Here is a 21,943-nt window from a genome sequence, read left to right as displayed (position 1 = left end):
TCTCACTCTCTGACATGGTGTCTCTCTCTCTCTCTCTGACATGGTCTCTCTCTCTGACATGGTGTCTCTCTCTCTCTCTGACATGGTCTCTCTCTCTCTCTCTCTCTGACATGGTCTCTCTCTCTCTCTGACATGGTGTCTCTCTCTCTCTCTCTCTCTCTGACATGATGTCTCTCTCTCTCTCTCTCTCTGACATGGTGTCTCTCTCCCTCAGTGACAGACGGACCAGTGGCAGTGGACCGGTCCAGTCGACTCTTCCTGTCCTGGCAGTTGACCCCAGCGGAGTGTGTGTCCTGAGGTAGAGGACGTCCCGCCCGTCAGGCTGACCACCACAGTGTGTGTGTGTGATAGTTAAGGACTCGCTGATGCATCGTTTAAGGACTTGTGCGGCGCGGTTGCGGCCGCTCACCGCCTCCCAGGCGGCTCAGACTGTCGGCCAGCAGCGGCCGGCCACGGCCGCCGCCGCCGCCGCCACCGGCACACGGACGTTTCAGCCAATCAGGTGCTACACGGCGCCGGTGGCTTCGGAGCCGTTTCTGAACGGGACGAGCTCCAACTACGTGGAGGAGATGTACTTCGCCTGGCTGGAGAACCCCAAGAGCGTCCACAAGGTAAGAGCTGCAGGTTTACTGGGCAGACTGGTTCAGACTGGACAGACTGGGCAGACTGGTTCAGACTGGGAATCCATCTGGATTCTCCTGCAGGTCGCTTTGAACATCAGACCACACAGACAATAAAACAGAAAACGAGAAGTATAAAAACTAGGAGTAGAAGTCGGGGAATTTGTCTCTTAAGGAGGCGGTGTGGCTCAGTCGATTAATCCACAGAAAATTAATCGACTAGAATTTTGATAATTGATTAATCGTTTTAGTCATTTATCAAGTAAAAACACCAGACTTCTGCTTTTCTTTATTTCATCTCATTAAATGAATCCTTTGGGTTTTTTGGCTGCTGGTCAGACTGAGGAAGACATTTGAAGAATCACTTTGGACTCTGGGAACTGTGATGGACATTTGTGATTATTTGTGACATTTATAGACTAAATCATTAATTGATTAATCGGGAAAAATGCACAATAGATTAATCGATAATGAAAATAATCGTTAGTTGTAGCCCTAGTGTATAGAGAAGTAATACACAAGTGGTATATAGAAAACTACAAATAGAAAAATAAGCAGAAAATCTTTTAGCAGTAGCAGCAGCCCAGGGCTCCAGCAGAACTCTGTGGTTGGTTGTTGGTAGCAAAAGATTTTCTTCTTAAACTCTGTGGGAAACTGAAGCAGGTGAAGCCAGAGAGGCTCGGCGCCCCCTGCAGGACCGACCGCAGCGTGACGCTCCTCCGGTCAGCTGACCGCCGGAGGCCGAGCCACTAATAATAGTTTCTGGCTAAAAGCGGCTGAGTCAGCAGGAAGCGCTCACTGACAGTCTGAAGTGGAAACCTGGGAGACGCTCAGCTGCAGAGGAAGAGAAACGCTCCGGACGCCGCTGTGGACGCTCTTCTTCTTCTTCTTCTTCTTCTTCTTCTGTGGTTCGCTGCAGGTGGAGATATGAAGCGTCGACACAAAGACATTACTGGCATTTGCACTTTGCTGCCACAGTGTGTGTGATATGTTTTATCCAGACAAACACAAACTGATATAAAGTCTCAAAAATTTTCAAACAATATACAAACTAGCCGACTTGACGAGCTTCCAATGGCTGCTAATTTACAAAATCCCGAAACACCCTGTAATATATTATGCAAATTAGAAATGAATCCAAAAATATGCATCATAATACGGACATACTTACTTAATTATAAAATCGGGAATATAAAAAAAAAAAAACATAAAAAAAACATTATTTTTTTATTTTTCCTGTTGCACTGCGGCTCCTGAAAGCAGGAACAAAAAAAACAGTCGTGTTCGTCTCTGCTGCTGACGCTCCCAGAATCCAACGGGGTTTCAGAGCGCCGCGGCGAGGCGGTTTGAGCCTGGAGCGCCGTGTGACCGACCGCCAGAAAGCGTCTGATGCTGAGTGTCGGGCTCCAGCTGAAGGTCAGAGTCAGGCAGGTGGAGGTCAGCTGTGGAGCTCAGATTAATAAGGCATCCTGCCTTATCAGATTGGGAACGAATGTAAATCAGTAAAATGTCCTCACAAGTATAGCTGTGTTTGTTCAGTAGAGATGATTAACACACACACACACACACACACACACACACACACACCGCTGTTCTCACTGCATCTCTAGCAGGCAGTAACAGTCATTAAGGTGAAGGTTATTACTGTCAGCTGCAGGGTTTTTACCAACTCCTTGAATTCAATTGAGAGAGAGAGAGAGAGAGAGAGAGACAGAGAGACACAAAGAGAGAGACAGAGAGAGAGACACAGTGAGAGACACACAGAGAGAGAGACACAGAGAGAGAGAGACACAGAGAGAGAGAGAGAGAGAGAGACACAGAGAGAGAGAGACACACAGACACATGGAGAGCGAGTGAGACACAGAGAGAGAGAGAGACAGAGAGAGAGACACAGACACATGGAGAGCGAGTGAGACACAGAGAGAGAGAGAGACACAGAGAGAGAGACACAGACACATGGAGAGCGAGTGAGACAGAGAGAGAGAGAGACACAGAGAGAGACAGAGAGAGAGACACACAGACACATGGAGAGCGAGTGTGAGACAGAGAGAGAGAGACACACAGACACATGGGCTCTGTTCGAAACCGTTCCCTATTACAGAAATAGTGCACTATATAGTGTATCCGCCATTTTCTACTAGTGTCCGAATTCTCAACGGTTAATTTGATTCACTAAATAGTCCACTATAAGATACCCACAATGCACTACAAATTGTAGTGAACAGACAGTGTACCCTACAATTTCTCCTGTATACCACAATGCAATGTGATCGTGTCTTACCGAAGAAGAAGAAACAGCTAGCTAACATGTTAGCTAATAGAAACTGGTCTATTTACCGGTTGACAGCATTAGCAAATCAACAAAAGACGTATTAGACACCTCATTCGAGTTTCCTCCGTTTTGAACCAAGAGCAGCAACACTGCAGGAATCATGGTAACAGGTCAGCTGACTACTTTATCCACCAATACAGGACAGGAGGTGATATGAAAGCTTCTGCTAGTCATTAGCTCACAAGCTTGTTTACCAAACCAAAACAGCTTGCTGCCATTAGCAGACGGCACCAAAGTTGACAAAACCACACTTGCACATGATTAGAATTTCAACAATTTATTTGTAATTTAATGCTGAAAACTTGTCAAAATCAATACGACCTGAGTCCATTTCAACCTGCTGTCATGATGCTTGGTTTATTTACGTGATGCTGGGCGCGTCCCGGTGCGTCACACCAATATCCAGCGCATTTTTTTGACGCAATTATATTTACTGTAGTGTCCGAAATTTCGTTTGGTCGTTGCCCATATAGTTCACTATATGATAAACACTACATGGGGAATAGTGAGTGAGGGAATGAGTGAACCATTCCGAACGCAGCTATGGAGAGCGAGTGAGACACAGAGAGAGACACAGAGTCATGAAGGTGAAGGTCATCTCAGTCGGCTGCAGGTTTTTTTCCAGATACTGTGTGTTCATTATTAGTGTTGAGGATTCGGGGAACAAAATCATTTTTACTGCATATGTTGCGTCTTTCATCAGCAGTTTTGTTTTGTTTTGTTGATGCAGATCACACTCACAATGAAATGAAATGTTTACATTTTGCAGATATTCTGTTGCTTTTAGTGGTCGAAGCTAAAATCAAGTTCAGAATCAGAATCAGAAATAATTTATTGATCCCCGAGGGGAAAATGGGTTACGTTGCAGTTGCTCACATTCTAGAACAGAAATATATATAAGCATAGAGAAATTATAAGAAAAATAGAAATAAGAAAATAGGAAATATGTAAAATATGTGCATTATACTACAATATATAACAATAATAATAATAATGATATAGAAATAATAGAAATAAGAATTATGTACAAATATGTGCATCATACTACAGTATATACAACAGTGTAAATAATTAAATAATTATTGCACAGTTGAATTATTGCACAAAATTATGACTAGAATCAGTATTGCACAAAATATATAAATTATAAATTATGGGGTTATAAAACTGCTGACAGGGTGAAATAAGTCCACAAAGTGAAGGCTCGTCCAGGAAGTTCAACAGTTCTGCACAAACAAATCATGCAGCCTTATATCATAGTGTAACCTGATGTGTGTGTGTGTGTGTGTGTGTGTGTGTGTGTGTGTGTGTGCGCCAAGCCTTTGAGGTGTATTGTGTTACATGTTGTAGTTGTTACATAAGGATCAGACAGTGTGACCTGCTGCTATTAACCTAGCAAGCTAGCTGGAAGCTACACAGCAGGACAGGACACACACACACACACTCACACACACACACTCACACTCACACACACACACACACACACAGTGGGTGCGTCATAATCTCACACAGCTCTTCAAGGCGGTGTCAGAACATGTTTTTAGAAACAGTAAAACCCAAAATCCACTAAGCTGATAAAATGTCAGACATGAATTTAAAAATCAGGTTTCAGGAGAATAAAACGGGCCGAAGCCTGGATGGAAAATGTTGGTCGACACATTCCACAGAGAGGTCAGAGGTCAGAGGTCAGAGGTCGGGGTCTCAGCTGGCAGGGATTCAGTGTCTTGCTCAAGGACACTTCAGCAGGTCGAGGTCTGAATGTTTTATGAGGCGATTTAAAACATTACAGTGATTTACACAGACCGGCCTCGACAATAGAGTTTATATAGGCAAGGTCACACAGAGAGAGAGAGAGGGAGAGAGAGACAGAGAGAGAGAGAGAGGGAGAGAGAGACACACACAGAGAGAGAGAGAGAGAGAGAGAGAGAGAGAGAGAGACACACACAGAGAGAGAGGGAGAGAGAGACAGAGAGAGAGAGAGGGAGAGAGAGACACACACAGAGAGAGAGAGACAGAGAGAGAGGGAGAGAGAGACACACACAGAGAGAGAGAGGGAGACAGAGAGAGAGAGACAGAGAGAGAGGGAGAGACACACAGAGAGAGAGACACACACAGAGAGAGAGATGGAGAGGGAGAGAGAGAGAGACAGAGAGAGAGGGAGAGACACACACAGAGAGAGAGAGACACACACAGAGAGAGGTTTAATGTGAGTCTCCTCCTGCCTCTCATACTGAAATCTAAACAGACGGTCTCTCCTGAATTCGCTCGCCGTTTTCTGAAGAACTGTGAGAATTTTGAGTTTTGTTTTCACATCTGTCCCTGTCCTGGTCCAGGGTCCAGAACCGCGGCTTTAAAAAGCTCCACCCTTAGGTTTCATTTTGTGTCATCAGTTGTGTTTTTAAAGAGCAGGCAGCACTTTCTCCACATGGTGGATGGATCATTTCGGTTGTTGGTGAAATTTGGCAGAAATACAAAGATCTTTTCTGACGTTTCCTTTAACAGCGGGGTTGTGAATCAGTCAGGACTCAGATCTGATGGTGACACTGCAGAAAAACACCTGAGGATCTGAGGATAGATATCCACACACCTTTTATCCTAAATCTGAATTCACAAAGGATTTACAAATCCGCAAGTCACTATTTGAATGAATGGAACTGAAGCTGCAAACCTGTAATATTCTGTATAAGCAGCTTTTTGTAAATCTTTTTGTGTAAATTCAAACTCAGGTCGGAGGTGTGTGGATATTTTGTGAGTGTGAATTCCAGACTCAGACGCTTCAACATCAACAGGAGAGAGAAAACAAAAGTACACAAAACAAAGGAGAGTGAAACTGACACTTACACATTAAACATTAAAAGCAGTCTTTAAAAAGAGAGAGCGGTCAGAGAGATCAGCTGCTAGATTTAGTACTGAGTGTGCAGGTAGATTTAAACTGCATTAAACTGGTGTCTGCTGGTTATTTCCCAGTCTGACAGGAGTCTGACGGTCTCTACCGGTTCAGTCCTGACTTGTTCAAATGAAAATATGAGGCAGCAGGTTGGTGGAGTGAAGAGTGAGACTGAGTTTCACCTGGAAAACCCCTGGATTTAACACATTTTAATACATTTTAAGGCCTTACATTTCTGTATTTTTAGACTTTTTCTGTAACACTTTACAATAAGGGTCACTAAGTTAATGGTTAGTTAATGCTTAATACGGGTTAGTTCAAGATCCAAGATTCAAGACTTTATTATGCCATTTGCTCAGGTACATGTAAAAACAACAAAAGAATAATAATAAAAGATGCACATAATAATAAATATAAATAAAAAAGGTATAAAAGGTATAAATAGATATAAATAGACTCTACTATGTGTGTATGTGTGTGAAGGCAAGGTTAGTTAATAAGCATTAACTAACCTTTAATTAACAGTTAACTAATGTGTAATTTACTAATGGTGTTCATGTTAACTAAGGTATTAATTTATACATTATTTAATAGTTTATAAAAATGACTATTAAATAATGTATAAATTAATACCTTAGTTAACATGAACACCATTAGTAAATGATTACCAGACACATTAGTTAACTGTTAATTAGCCTAACTTGTTAATTAACTTAGTGACCCTTATTGTAAAGTGTTACCACTTTTTCAGCCTCTTTCTACAGGAGAAAAGACTGTTTCCCTACAGGGAGACACAGAGAGACATTCACATACAGAAAAAAACAAGGCTCACGCTCATCCTGGAAATAAGATGGATAAAGTGTCTGGGGAAGAATTGTCAGGGAGTTTTACAAAGGGATTACTTTCCAGAAGATGTATCAGAGTAGTCTGTTTTCCAGCTTGTTTCACACTCATTCATCACATCAGATGGTTTTCAGGCTGAAAAACAACCTGAAGAAACCAGGAAGGAAGAACAGTTTCAGGTCATGGAAGCTCCGACTTGCAGTTATGGAAAGTCGAGGAGAAGTAGGGATGATGTTTATGTCACAGTACGGTTCAATCTGAGGTTCAGGATCAATACAACCAGGATACCATGTGATCAATAAATGTTCAGTCTGACTTTCTAGTAGAGATGCACCGATTGCAATTTTCTTGGCCGATTCCGATTTCCGATTTTCTAAAAGTCTGACCTGCCGATTCCGATTTTGGCCGATTCCGATTTTCTTTCTAAGAACTATAATTGACAGCACACACAAACATTTTTGTAACTTTTCTTTAATGGAAAATTAAAATTCAATTGTATGTTCATAATAAAACATTGACTATTAATAACTTACATTTTCTCCAAAACTGCACCAGGTTACAGGACCTTCTCTCACTCTCACTCAAACAAATCTCAAAATAAAAAGTGCTCCAGGTTACTGGACAGAGCTTTTTTGAACAAATAAAATCCAAATGAAAATGAATTGCAGTATATCCCACTTAATACTTTCCCGAAAGAAAACAGGTGCAACAGATCTATATAACAACACACGGACTATTACTATTATGGACTATTATACAACAGGTAGTTCCGACCAAGCGATCTGATTGGTCAACTAGACATTTAGAACGTGCTCAAATCAGCATGACAGCACACCTAGCCGTGCTCATCACTAAATATTACTCCGCCATATTATCATACAATATATTTAAATATAACGCTACGCTAACTCTGTTCAGCCTTGATGTTACCAGACGCTCTGCCATCCATCAGCTGTGCCGGTGAGTCGGTGACACGGCGCTACTAGTTTAAAAATACATGTGAAGTTCGCGGATATCTTAGTTACAACAAGATTGAGCTAGCAAGGCAGTTTTGTGTTTATATGTGTGGTATTTATTCAGTTTGGGAAATCCCGCGATCTCTAGAAAGCATTAGCTCAAGTTGGCTGGCTGACTCAACAGGGACTAGAAATCGTCTCTGTTGCAGGTCGTTACTAAGGCTCCGCCTACTTGCTGGAGTAGTAAACTAGGTTCCATTACATAGGAGTCTACTGACGTGTCTGATTGTTTTCCAGTTATTAGTCAGACCCCATGTATTTCCGGGGAAACTGAGATAACACTAGCAAAACGTTTTTTATTTTGAGAGCGAATTGCCCCACAATATGAATACATTTTGTTTGTATCTTTTATTTTGTTGGTAACTGTTGTATAATCGCAATATTACACTCTGGGGTGTGCGTTACCATCATTACTGGCACGGCAGTGATGCGGTCAGTAAGCATCACGGTAACGCACACCCTCTCGTGTAATATTGCTTAATTACAGCGGAGTTTTTACCGTTGTCTTAAATTTGACCGGCACAGAATCGGATATATGAGACTGATCGGCCGGTCACCGGTCATGGCCGATCAGCTGAAAACCGGCCGATTCCGGTCACCGGCCGATCGATCGGTGCATCTCTACTTTCTAGCGATGCCATTGGCTGCTAGAATGTAAACAACAATTTAAAAAATGTCATTACAAAGTGACAATAATATAATTTGGATGGAGAGCTAGTGAAACTGTGATGGTCAAGAGTCTCATTAGTGATTACTACAGCAGAATAACATGGAGCTGATATCACCATTCATGTTCCTGACGGCAGAATAACATGGAGCTGATATCACCATTCATGTTCCTGACGGCAGAATAACATGGAGCTGATATCACCATTCATGTTCCTGACAGCAGAATAACATGGAGCTGATATCACCATTCATGTTCCTGACAGCAGAATAACATGGAGCTGATATCACCATTCATGTTCCTGACAGCAGAATAACATGGAGCTGATATCACCATTCATGTTCCTGACAGCAGAATAACATGGAGCTCATATCACCATTCATGTTCCTGACAGCAGAATAACATGGAGCTGATATCACCATTCATGTTCCTGACACAGCAGACGGACTGACAGGTTTTATATTGAGATAAATCTGTAGAGGAGGCAGAAGGTTTATCCTGCGATGTCAACAAGAGGCAAAACCTGCTCCATTGACAGTGAATGGGAGACAGACTATCTGGACACTGAGTGATTTTTTCCAGGGATTTGGGTTCATTTACATTATGTAAGCACTAGAGTTGGCCTAAATAAACCTCATTTGGATGTAAAAACTGGAGGATTTGAGTGTTTTAAGCTCCTGAAGCGCCTCGGCCGTCTTGTTTCCAGGTTTGGAAGAGACTTTACTGTCCAGGATCGAGAGAAGATCAGACAGGATTTCTGTTCTTGGGTTCAGAATGAGACTCTCAGTGAGTCACATGAGCTGTTGGTACACTTGAGTCACATGAGATGTGTGGCGGTTGCAGGGAGATGAATTTGGGATCATTTCAGTTTAATCTTGGAGAATAACAGGAATCGGAGATGTGGATTGTGGCTGAGTTTACTTCCCATGAATGTGAAGTTTTGTAACTCTTCTGAAACTAGAAACGTGTCAAAACCAGATGAAACGAGCAGCTGCTGTATCTGACAAGACTTTATTTTATTTATAGCACTTTTCAAAAGAGGCGTCAGAAAGTGCAAAAGTTTATAGAAAGGAAACTAGAAGGGCAGACCTGCGCCAAGGCCAGTAGTCCAGTCTTCTATGATATGCAAATGTGCAAGCGCAACCAATATACGGATCCGCTCCAAAATGTAATGGGTTCTTCCTTGGCCCATGCTACATCCTTCCACGAAGTTTCATGAAAATCGGGCCAGTAGTTTTTCCGTAATCGTGCAAACAAACAAACAAACAAACAAACTAGAAGGGCACTCGGAGAGCGCAGACCTCCACCAAGGCTTGTTCGTGAGTCAGATCCAGATCCGCTCCAAAATGTAATGGGTTCTTCCTTGGCCCATGCTACAGCTTTCCACAAAGTTTCATGAAAATCGGGCCAGTAGTTTTTCCGTAATCCTGCTAACAGACAAACAAACAAACAAACGGCATGGAATACATAACCTCCTTTGCGGAGGTAATAAGAGAAAAGGCAAGTTAAAAACAAACAGAAAATTAAAAACAGACAGAAGGAAAGAGGACAAAAGAGCACAGAACAAAGTGCAGGCATGCAGTGCAGCAGTCAGTTGAAACTTGAGTATAGTTTAATAAAACTGTGAAACTTGTAAACCAAACCCATGTCGCCTGTTCAGCCCGGCTGCAAGATGAGACCCGAGTTATTTCCCTGGTAAATAAAGTGTCAGAGTTTTGGAAAGCGGCTGGTTTCTGTGCAGCCGGACCGGGTTCAGACCGACCAGCATCACCCGCTGTCTAGCTGACTAATCACACGACGACCCGCATCTGAAATGTAAAGTGAGTTTTTTGGGTGGATTGTCTCTGAAAGCGGTCTGACTCATCAGGCTGGAGTCTGTAATCAGTGCCAGAACAAAGTGGAGGGAGTTTCCCCGCATGCAGAAAACACATTCGCCACTAAATCCGTCTCCAACTGGCTGTTTGAGTTAAAAAAAAAAAAAAAAAAAAAAGATGTTTGCAGCAGACAGATGGAAGCAGATCTGTTCGTGTCCGGATGACAAATTCACTTTCAGATTTCATTTCACTGTAGAAACGTGTGAGCTCCTTTCATGTGTCAGAGGAGGGAGAAGTGTTGGGGGCAGGACTGGCATTGTATTTAATATTTAGGAATGTGATCCTGCAGGTTTCTCAAGCTTTAGAGGATCAAACCTCCCATTCAGGACTGATGCAGACTGATGAAGACTGCCTTTCCCTTCGTCTTGCTGTCCTGCTCTGCTCCCTACATTTCAGAAGCATAGAAACGTAATCAGATTCTTGTTTTCCTTCCTCGCCCCAGTATTTCCTCCTGGGTATTTCTGTATTGTGAATTGATAATCGTGATTATATTGTAAAATACTACAATCCCATTTATCAATCGCGAAGAATCAGTGTCAGTGATTTGAGGAATGGAAAATTATCTGACTGCCATGTTTGCGTCTTATCTCAGTCATTCTTTTCATTAGCAGACAAAATGAGTGGAAGTTAAATGTTTCTATGGCCGATTTCTATAGTTATTAATTTTGGAAAATAAAATGTATATCGCTATATATGAATTGGAAACAACAAATTCTCTGGAGCGGATCCTGAGTCTGTGTTCTGGTTTGAACTCTTCTGTTTTCTGCTCTCTCTCCTCTTCAACCTCCTTTAGTGGTTTTTAGGGAAGCACTGATACCACTTTTTCAATTCTGATACCGATTACCAGTATGAAAATTTAAGTATCGGGCGATACAGAATACAGATCCGATCCATTACTTTTACTGAACAGTGCAGCTTACTTCCTTAGTTTGTGGTCAGTGGACAAAATTATTGAGATAAAATCCTTGTTTTTCCATTTTACCATTTCAGAAATAAGTGCTATCTTATCTTATATGCCACAAATGCATAAAATCAGACGGTTTACTTGTATTTCTTACATGTTACTCATGGCTTTGGGTATTGGATTTCAGTCTTGGGTAAAATCTCCGATGCCGATATTCTATTTTAGCCTGGTATCGGCTATCCCGTTTTATCCTGAAACCTCTTTGAGAGCCTGACTTCTTCCTCGTTGGTGTTTGTGTTGAATCTGAATGTTAAGAGTCTGTGTTGTGTTGCTGTGTGGGCCTGGGCCTGGGCCCGAGCCTGAGCCCGGGCCTGAGCCCGGGCCTGAGCCTGGGCCCGGGCCCGAGCCTGGGCCTGAGCCCGGGCCCGAGCCCGGGCCCGGGCCTGAGCCCGGGCCTGGGCCTGAGCCTGAGCCTGAGCCTGAGCCTGGGCCTGAGCCTGGGCCCGAGCCTGAGCCTGAGCCTGGGCCCGGGCCCGAGCCTGGGCCTGAGCCCGGGCCCGAGCCCGGGCCCGGGCCTGGGCCTGAGCCTGAGCCTGAGCCTGAGCCTGGGCCTGAGCCTGGGCCCGAGCCTGAGCCTGAGCCTGGGCCTGGCTCCTTCTGCTGCAGAGACAAAAGTTCACAGTTTGGTTAATCGGCTCACGGTGGTTTGGCTCTGTCAGGGCGTCCGGCTCTGCTGTCACAGTGTCCTGTCACCGGGGGCGACGGGGTGTCAGGTTGTCAGGTTGCCGCGACTGCATCAGGAATCCCGGTTGCCCAGGCGACAGTCACAAGACCAGAGCGGGGTCAGGGTCGGGGTCACGGTTGTTACTGCGGGGGAGCACACACTGGAAAATAACATGATTCACCTAGAGCTGCAACTAATGATTATTGTCATTATCGATTTATCAAATGATTATTTCTTCAATTAATCGATCGCATCATTTAGTCTATAAAATGTCAAAAATAATGACAAATGCCCATCACAAGTTTTAGAGTCCAGAGTGATTCTTCAGATTTCTTCCTTGGTCTGACCAGCAGCCAAAAAAGTATTCATTTTATTATAATATGAAACCATTAGATGTCAGTTTTAAGACACTTTTTTGCCTGCTTTTGACTTTCCTGATAGAAACCCAAATAATCCCAACCTGCTTCCCCTCAAAAACCCTCTGTCTACACCCTCCAACACAACACAGTTTAGTCACGTGCTCTGGAGTAGACTCAGGGCGGTTTCTTTCAAGTTGGCGGTCAAAAACAACCCGGAAGTATCTGATGCGTTGTTGTTTACCCGATGTGAATATCATGTTCGCTCTGTGATCATGCCAGATTCTGTGTCAGTGCCTCTTACTGTAAACAACATCGCTGTGGTTGGATGAAAACCTCAGACAGCGGGAAATAAGACGAGGGCGACCCGTAATGGAAACGACGCGGTGTGTTTCAGGAGAGCCGGCTCGTCCGGGATCAGGAAAAAAAAACCTTCAAGTTATTAACACGGAAAATCACCAAAACTGCAGCTAGACGTTTTTGTGAGGCGACTGCAGGAGTTTAACACGAGTTTTACTGTGTTTTACTCCTCTAGTTTCATATGTTACATCCATTCCTGTTGCATTCACCGTCTGTGTGTGTAGTTATTTTGAGTTGCAGCAGAGACGGTTTAGAAACGAGACGGCGTTACAGCGAGTCATTTCCTGTCTCTCTGTGTCACATGGGTTTCTCCACTGCCCCGCCCCCTTTTAGGAGGCTAGCGGCAGGTCCTGAGTCTGTTCACTCACAATGGGAGAAGTGAACGTGAACGCAGATTATGACCGATTCTTTCGCCCCATAGTCACCGAAGTAAATATTGGACCCGTTTTTCCACAAGCAGCATATCTTCCCAACATTCTGACACTAAAATGGCATTTTTCAGACGGACAAATCAGGAGAAAATTAACTTTGTTGGGGATCTGTCTCTGTCTCTGTCTCAGCAACACTCTCTCTCCAGATCTGGCAACATCATCACATCTCCTGTCGGTCTGTTTCACTGCAGAGCTGCCGACTTTCCAACTGGATAAACAGACATTTAAAGGGACTTATACGTGAATTAAAAGTTAAAACTGAAATAAAACTGTGTGTTTCTTTGCTTAATATCTGCTTTCATCCATCCACACGACGTTCACAACACTTCCAAACGAGGTGGGGGGGGGGTGAGAGAGGCGACCACGCCCACTTAGGAGACAGGAAGTGTGTTTACCATTTCATACCATTGGCGCAGCTTGTAATGCGTCATCTTGTGTGTATAGAGCATCTTTGGTTGCAGACTCAGTTCTGTTTGTGATGAGCGTGTTAATGTGGTGCAGACTTGAGGTTTTTGTTGTACGGGCAGAATGAGATGTTGTTGATCCACAGGCGGAGTCGTGACTCATTAGTCTGGTATGAGTTCGAGTCTCAGCCTGGAAACCTGACACTCAGACCCAGGCAGGAAAAACACATTCGTCCCTCCACAGCCTGTGAGGAGGGAAGTTCACTTTGTTCTCATAATATCATAATAGTCCTGATTCTTCCCGTCCGGAAATAGTCTTTGTTTTTTTTCTTGGGAGCTGTGGGAGTTCTGGGGGTTCCTCACGGGGTTCTGGGAGTTCCAGGGATTCGTTTGGGAGTTCTGGGGGTTCCGCTGGTCTTTCATGGGGTTCTGCGGGGCCTTCAGGGGGTACTAAGGGTACCAAGGGTTCCAGGGATCCTTTTGGGTGTACTGGGGGTTCTGGGGGTCCTCCAGGGTGTTCTGATGATCTTTTTTTGCGGTACTGGGGGTTCTGGGGTCTTTCTGGTCATTCCAGGGGGGTCTTTCAGGGGTTCTTCTTGGGACTTCTGGGGGTTCCGTGGGTCTTTTAGGGGGTTTCCAGGTGTCTTTTGGGGGGGTTCTGTGGGTCCATCAGGGAGTTCTGGGGGTCCGTCAGGGGGTTCTAGGGATACTTCATGGAGTTCTAGGGGTCCTACAGTGGGTTTCCGGGGGTTCCAGGGGACTTTTTGGGAGTTCTGGGGGTTCTGGGGGTCCATCAGGTGGTTCTGGGGGTTCTTCAAGGGGTTCTGGGGGTCCTTTAGGGGGTGCTAGGGATACTTCACAGAGTTCTAGGGGTCCTACAGTGGGTTTCCGGGGGTTCCAGGGGACTTTTTGGGAGCTATGGGGGTTATGCATTTCTGTTCTAAATTATAATCAACAACAACAAATCTTCTCAAACGGGTTCCCAGGGACACGGTCTGATCAGATGGAGGTCTGATGTTTTATTGATCTTATATTAAAGGAGGTGATGATGTGTTGGAGCACAGTCTGCTCAGTGTGGACATTTATCATTTCATTCACCTGGTTATTAAAATATTCTCGTTTTGTCTTTCTGTCTCCTCCCTCTCTTCTCCCTCCCCATGTCTTCTCTTTTCACTCTTTTTCCTTCCCCCTCCTTGTCCTCTCCCTCCTTTCTTCTTCTCTTCCCTCTATTTGTTCTTTTCACTCTTCTTTCTCCTCTCTCTCCTCTTCATCTTCCTCTCCTACCCTCTCTCTCTCTTCTTCTCTGCTCCTCTCCCCCCCCCCCCCCCCCCCCTCCTCCAGTCGTGGGACGTGTTTTTCCGTAACGCGAACGCCGGCGCTCCTCCCGGCTCGGCCTATCAGAGCCCCCTGTCTCTGTCTCCGGGGGGCGTGGCCTCTCCCCAGCTCTCCTCGCTGGTCGGAGCTCAGCCCAACGTGGAGAAACTGGTGGAGGATCACCTGGCTGTCCAGTCCCTCATCAGGGCCTACCAGGTACACACACACACAAGGACATACTGCTAGTTTGTATATAGACACACACTCTAGTAGATTATATACACACACACACACACACACACACACACACACACACACACACACACACAGATTGGTGATAGTTCCTACACACACACTGATCAGTTTGGCCATTTAGTGTTTTTCTAAAGTACCAGTAATGATCTGCAGGGGGCGCTGCTGGGAAATCAAGGCTAAATTACATTTATTTGCACAAACAAAATCATGAAAACTGAGTAATATGGGAACTTTAAAACAGTATCTCCCCCCCCCCCCCCCCCCCCCTCACACTCACTCACACACACACACACACTCACTCTCACACACACACACACACACACACACACACACTAGCAGCGCCCCTGATGCGTTTTGTTGTTAATAAAATGTTTTCTAGTTTCTTAACCATATTTCCAGGTCCTGACCGTCCCATTGTAATATATCCATGGAGGGAAACTGTAATGTTTTTTTAATTTTTACAATTTATTATTATTATTATTATTAATAACATTAATAATAATTGCAATGGAACACATATTATTTTAATGTATTTTTGTTCTATTTGATTCTCACTTTTAAGTTATTTATAAAGTCTGAGGATATATATGATTTTAGTATGATGTGATAGTTATAATGTGATTATATTACATTATATTATTACTATGTGATAACCTGATTTGTGTGTGCGGTGTACCATGTCTATGGGATGTGGTATTAGAATACATATTCATATTCATATTATCATCATTATTATTATTACTATTATTATTATTACATTACTATAACATTATTATGATGATGATGACTGTGATAATGTGGTGTGTTTACTGGGTGTATGTCTAGGTGATGGAGTATTAGAATAAATCTTAATATTGTTAATATATTATAATAATATGTGCCTGACTGTGATAACCTGGTGTGTGTGCTGGGTGTGGTTTGATGTCTAGGTGATGGGGATTTAGAATAACTGTTATTATAATATGAATATGACTGTGTGGGTGTGGTTTGATGTCTAGGTGATGGGGATTTAGAATAACTGTTATTATAATATGAATATGACTGTGTGGGTGTGGTTTGATGTCTAGGTGATGGGGCATCACAATGCCCATCTGGACCCGCTGGGAATCAGCTGTGTGAATTTTGACGATGCTCCGGTCAATACCGGCTTCCAGCACGTCGGTGAGAACGCCTAGAGACTAGGAGACGATGTGCTGCGGCCTGTGGTGTTAATGTTGCTTTTCCCTCCCTCCCTCTCTCTCTCCTCCTGTCAAATCTCTCTCTCTCTCTCTCTCTCTCTTCGTCTCCTTGTCTTCTTCTTCTTTTATTCTCCCTCCTTTCTTCTGTTTTCTTGTTTTTATGTTTTGTTTCTTCTTTGTCCTCTTTTTTTTACCCTCCTCTTACTTCCTAAATCTCCAAACTCCACCCTGCTTCTCCTCCACTCCTCTCTCTCTCTCTCCACCCTCTGCCTCTTCTTCTCTTTGGGTTATTTCATTTCGTCGCCTCTCGTTTCCGCCCGTCCAAACCGGCTCTACCTTTCCTCCTCTCCTCCGCCCATCCTCCACCTCACCTGATGCCTCCTAATGCCTTCCTTCCTCATCCCTTCCTCTCCCCTACCTTCTCTCTTCGTTTCCTACCTCCTCTCTTCTTCACCCTCTCATTTTCTGACTCCACCTTCCTGTCTCGTGGTCCTGTCCTCCTCCCTTTCATCCCTCCTCCTCTTCCTGGCGTACCCCTCCTCCTCCTCCTCCTCCTCCTCCACCCTCCTCTCCTCCACCCCCCCTCCCATCCTGTCCTGGGTGGGTTCTGTACTGTTGTCACTTCTTGTAGATCCGAGGGCACCATGTGGCCCAGTTGGACCCTCTTGGCATCATGGACGCCGATCTGGACTCGTGCGTCCCCACTGACATTATCACTTCCTCCGACAAGCTGGGTGAGGAGCTAAACCCTTAGAACCAACCAGAACGTCTCATCCCCCCTCCCGTTCTCCTGGCTGCCATACTATCTGAAACCCTCTCGTATATCGGCAAATGGTGCTAGAACTTGGTGACATACTGGGGAAACCTGTAAAACCTTCTTGTAAACTGAGAATGTTTCTGGAACGTTCTTGTATTGGAACCTTATCTTGACCTGGAACTGGTGAAAGTTTTTAGAACATCTTTGGAACATTCTCGTATACGGTTTAAGTTTCTAGAAAATCTTTGGAACCTTCTCGTATACGATGAAAGTTTCTAGAACATCTTTGGAACATTCTCAGATATGGTGAATGTCTCTAGAACGTTCTTGAAATGAAACCTTGTATACTGGAAATGTTTCTGGAACCTTCCCATCTACGATCTTGAAACTTTATTGTATTGGAACCTTATCTTTTTTTTGTATACCGGGAATGTTTCTGGAACCTTCTCGTAGACTGGGAATGTGACTGGAACCTTCCTGTATACACTGAATGCTTTTGGAACCTTCTTATATTGGAAGCTCATTGCAAACTGGAACTTTCTTGTAGACTGGAAATGTTTCTGGAACCTTCTTGTATTGGAACCTTCTCTCAAACTGGAACCTTTTTGTAAACTGGGAATTTGTCCGGAACCTTCTCGTGTACCGGGAATGTCTCTGGAAGGTTCCTTTACCAGGAATGTTTCTGGAACTTTTCTGTATACCAGGAATGATTTTGGTACCTTCTCGTATACTGGGAATGTTTCCAGAATGTTCTACTATACTAGGGGAAAGTCTTTGTCAGACCTGGGCCCATATGCATCACATATCTTGGAATAGAGGTCAAGTGACCTGACTGGTAATCCTAGATCCAGTACTCTTATCTTAAAATTACAATTAAAAACTTATTAGACTTATTAGACTATAAAATGTTATGTATAAAATATGTGTGCTTGTGGACCCAGGGCAAAATGTTAGCCAAATGTATTCAAATTTGGATAAAAAGACATTTGGAAAACGGTGAGTGCTTGATTTAGTTTCCATCCAAGGGCTGGAACCCTGTTACATGTCTTGGAAGCCAAGTCTCCCTCAAGTTGTCCAAATGTTTAGAAACCCATTGTATTTATTTTTGCCTCAGATCGAGAAGGTTTTACCCCCTTGATCCAAGCCTCTGGATGGAAACGACCTCTCTGAATTCAGCTTTCCTTAGAACCTTAGAACCAGAGTCATGTTGGTTCAAGGGTTTACAGTCAAAATGGTCTGATCTTAACTGGATTCACACAAGAACAGAAAATCAGATTTTTTAACCTGATGTGTCCTGGATCTGATCTTTTCACAGCATGTTAACATCAGATGTGAATCACAAAGCATGAAAATCAGATTTCTGTTCTTGAGTAAATCCAGCCGTAGACTTGGGAGAAGCAGCTCAGGCTACTAAAGAAAAACATAATAATAACCATCTTTAACGAGAAGTGACACAAGCAAAAATAAGAGTATGTGAGATGATTTCAGATACTATCAGTCCAGGTCTGTTCTGGCTCCTTAGTCTCCTGTGGAAGACGTTTTACTGGGATTAGCACTAGCTGTTAGCCACTAGCTGTTAGCAATAGCTTTCCATCTAGCTCTGTGTCTTCCCATTAGCCAACAGATAATCTGCTGGACTATTAGCAGTATCTTGGAAGTGTTGGTGAAAATCGACTGTTATAACTTTACTATCTAGCTGTTAGCTTTAGCTTCCCTGTTATCAATGCATCGTTCTATTAGCTGCCATGTAATCTGCTGGCAGCGTCCATGAGCTGATAGCAAAAACCTGCTACTGTAGCTGTTAGCTGTGATTGTGTTTTAGCTTTTGCTTCGAGCAGTTGGCATTTAGCTTTAGCTTTTGTTTTATCATTTGGCTTATAGCTAGCTTATAGCTATGCTTGGATACATTAGCTCTCAGCTGTGGCCATGTTAGCTTGTTGTACAAGCAGCTGTTTGCTAGCTGCTGGCTGTTTCTATAGCTGTTTGCTGATAGCTGTAGAGACATTGAAGTTTTGGACCAGCTTGGCCCTGTGAAACCAAGCCAACAGTTTTTAAATGGGAATCTGTGTTGATTCTGCTAAATGGCATCGTAGATAAGGTGTGATGGGCCAGTATGTCCTGTCTAGACATGCTAGGCCCATTTCACTTCCAATTCCATCAATTCAAGACTCAATAGAAGTTGCATTTGACAGAGGTTGAATATGACAAACCTATCAAAATTTAAATTGAGGGAACAGAGACAGCTGAACCCTGCTGTGCTGTCTAGAGACGACTGTGGTGACTCAGGTCAGTCTAGTGGTTTTCAGTGGTTTTTCTAGACTAAGTATGATGAGAGTATGAATCTTATGACTTGTCTTATCTGACTGGACAGCTGTACTCTCTAGTATTTCATCAGTTTTCAGGGTCTTTTTTCCTTATAAGTCCGATGAATCTTAGACCAACCCAGTAGTATGTAAGTATGAATGTTGGGACCTGGTCCTGCATCAGTTTGAATGTCTCTGCAGTCTCCTTCTTCTGGCTCTGCTGGCTTTTAGCTCGACTAACCGCCGATTAGCTTCAACCCTGCCTGCTTTCTCTGCAGTAAAAACCTTCATGCACAATCTAATGTTACACACTCCCTGACACTCAAATACTACACGACTGTTGGCACATTGTACCCCTTTACACTTAATAGTACTGGAACTTCCAGTGTTACAGGAACAAAAAGCACTATTTGTATGTGTCCTGTAACAAACCTCCCTAATTTTTGTACTGTTTTTGAGAGCTGACACTGTCTCTAGTTTCTGGTGAACACAGAGGACTCCAGTGTCCAGCCGTATATTCCTGTAGCGAGGGAACCGGTAACGTCCCTGCTGTGGATCTGTAACCAGAGACAGACTGGGTAGTTGGACCAGAGAGCCTGTGTGGTTTATCTTACGGTCTCTGCACTCTGTCTTCACTGTCTGTAAATTCACCCTCCTCATTATCAGTGATATCTCACTCCCACTGTGCACAGTGAAGCAGAAGTTGAGAGGGAGTGTTGACTGTAGGTGTTGAGCTGTTCAGGTTCGGTCTGTTTGCTCAGGCTGTGGCGTTCTGCTGATCCAGGCTGTCAGCTGCTAGGTGCGGTCTGTTGGTCTGTTGGTCTGTTGGTCTGTTGGTTTAGTTCAGTCTGTTGTCGCAGGAACCGACACTGACGGTCCCCCATACAGGTTCTAATCAGACCTCCACCACTTATTTAACAGTAAAATGGAATGAAAATTAAAAGTAAATTATAAAGTAGGTCTAGTTTTGACTGACCTGCAACTGAAAGTTCACAGGTTTGACCATTAATTTGTTAATTAATTATAATAATAATAATTATGAATATGCACTGAACCCTACCTACTAAGTGAGCTTTTTTGCTTCTTTATTACATTTTCCGTCCCTTTGATTTTAAAATCTCTTTAATCGTGGCACATGCATGTAAATACAGTCAGAATTAAGATTAGTTTTGCCAAACCTCTCAGGCTCATTCACTTCCATTCAATTCCAAACTGAAGAGAAAACAACTGGAGACTCTGATTCAGTCTGTTGCAAAGTTGCATCAAAATGATCCCAGTCGAGCCAACAGACAAACCAAAGCAAGACGCTTCTGCCAGCTATAGTCTGCAAAATGAAACAAATTAAAGTTAGATTTTACACAATTATGGCTTTAAACTGCTTCTTCTTTAGCGTTTGTTTCATGAAAAATTTCAAATGTCGTTGTCTAACGTGATAAAAGCTGGAAAACCATCTATAGTGATGGAAAACAGGAAGGGAATGCAGGAAATTATCAGAAAGTCCAATCACACTGGAACTTTCCTTTTAAATTAACACTGAAAATTTAATTGATTCTCAGCTTTCAGAGACATAATTTCTGTACAAACCACTGTTATATGATTTTCAAAGTAAATAGCCGTTTTAATTACATTTATCCCATTCAATTGATGTCTTGTTACCTTCTCCTTGATCCCCCAAATCAATTAGCTTTCTAGTGTTACATGCAAAATGTGATATTTTTTAATTCTGTGATCCAAAGTCCGTCAAAGTCCAGAAAGAAACTCCTACTCAAATTATTGCTGGTATGAAAGTAAAAATCTATTATCCTAAATCTAATATTAATGAAGTTTTTGGCTATCTTGAGCCCTTTAATTACTAAATAGTTACATCTTAGAGTGTAATAATATTTTTTATACATAGCGTTCCATTTGCAGTTGTATTAGTGGTTCCGGTCAGCTGCAGAGTGCCTTCATGTATGAACCCCTCAGTGTTGGTTGGCTGTTGTGGCTTCAGTAGTGAGGGCGGTGTGACCTCAGCATGGCAGATCCGTATCCCACTTCCTCCACCGCTTCGCCCCAAAATCAGACCTTTTAAACCCAAACAACCGCTCTCCCTGAAACTGAAACACGTTTGAACTTTCTCCCTAAGTGTTGGAGACGTGGGATGCCGGGCCGGTGCGCTCTGTTTGGTGCTGGAGAAGTCGTGGTGTTTTGTTTTGGGGTTTTTTTTTGGGTGAAAAAAAAAAATGGGTGTCCCGCTCAAGATGGCCGGCAGGTTAAAGCGGGGTCGTAGGTCACTAACGGGTGTCCGGGTCTCTCTCCCTCTGCTGCCCCCTGCTGACGCTCCCAGACGTGGCGATGTTCAAGGAGAGGCTGAGAATCCTCACAGTGGGAGGTATGAACCAACGCTGCCGTGTGTCGACAGGCAGGGACCAGACTGAGCTGCAGGACCCTGGGTTTACCTCTGTAGGAGCTCAGGACCGCTGTCTTCCAGAGGGGGGGACTCGAGTCACATGACTTGGACTCGAGTCACATGACTTGACTGATTATAGAAATCAAACTCAGGATGCTCTTACCAAGTTTTTATCCTATTAAAACCATATTGCATCGAAAGATAAGGTCCTAGATATTTAGTTTTCTTTAAGATATTAAATTGATACTGGACTCTTGATTTGTTCTGACTTGACTTGCTGTTCTACATTTAGACTTGACATTAATGACTTGGACTTGACTTAGACTTGA

The 21,943-nt window shown here is 43.5% G+C and overlaps 1 protein-coding gene across 1 annotated transcript in view; it reads left to right on the top strand.

The window, feature by feature from the left end:
- LOC139653867 (2-oxoglutarate dehydrogenase complex component E1-like) overlaps window positions 1-21,667 on the top strand; it is a gene marked incomplete at its 3' end in the record, with an annotated part of 24,988 nt that extends 3,321 nt beyond the window's left edge. The window contains exons 2-5 of the mRNA XM_071530870.1: window positions 221-611; window positions 14,760-14,948; window positions 16,797-16,899; window positions 21,552-21,667. Coding sequence (XP_071386971.1) covers window positions 366-611; window positions 14,760-14,948; window positions 16,797-16,899; window positions 21,552-21,667 — 654 coding nt within the window. The remainder of the gene's footprint in view (window positions 1-220; window positions 612-14,759; window positions 14,949-16,796; window positions 16,900-21,551) is intronic.
- Window positions 21,668-21,943: the final 276 nt, after the last annotated feature.

This window comes from Centroberyx affinis, unplaced genomic scaffold (assembly GCF_046629955.1).
Source record: "Centroberyx affinis isolate AG114_WGS23_722 - 3 ecotype Tasmania unplaced genomic scaffold, CSIRO-AGI_Caff_v1 ptg001992l_1, whole genome shotgun sequence".
Classification (NCBI taxonomy): domain Eukaryota; kingdom Metazoa; phylum Chordata; class Actinopteri; order Beryciformes; family Berycidae; genus Centroberyx; species Centroberyx affinis.
This window is presented reverse-complemented; position numbering and strand designations above follow the sequence as displayed.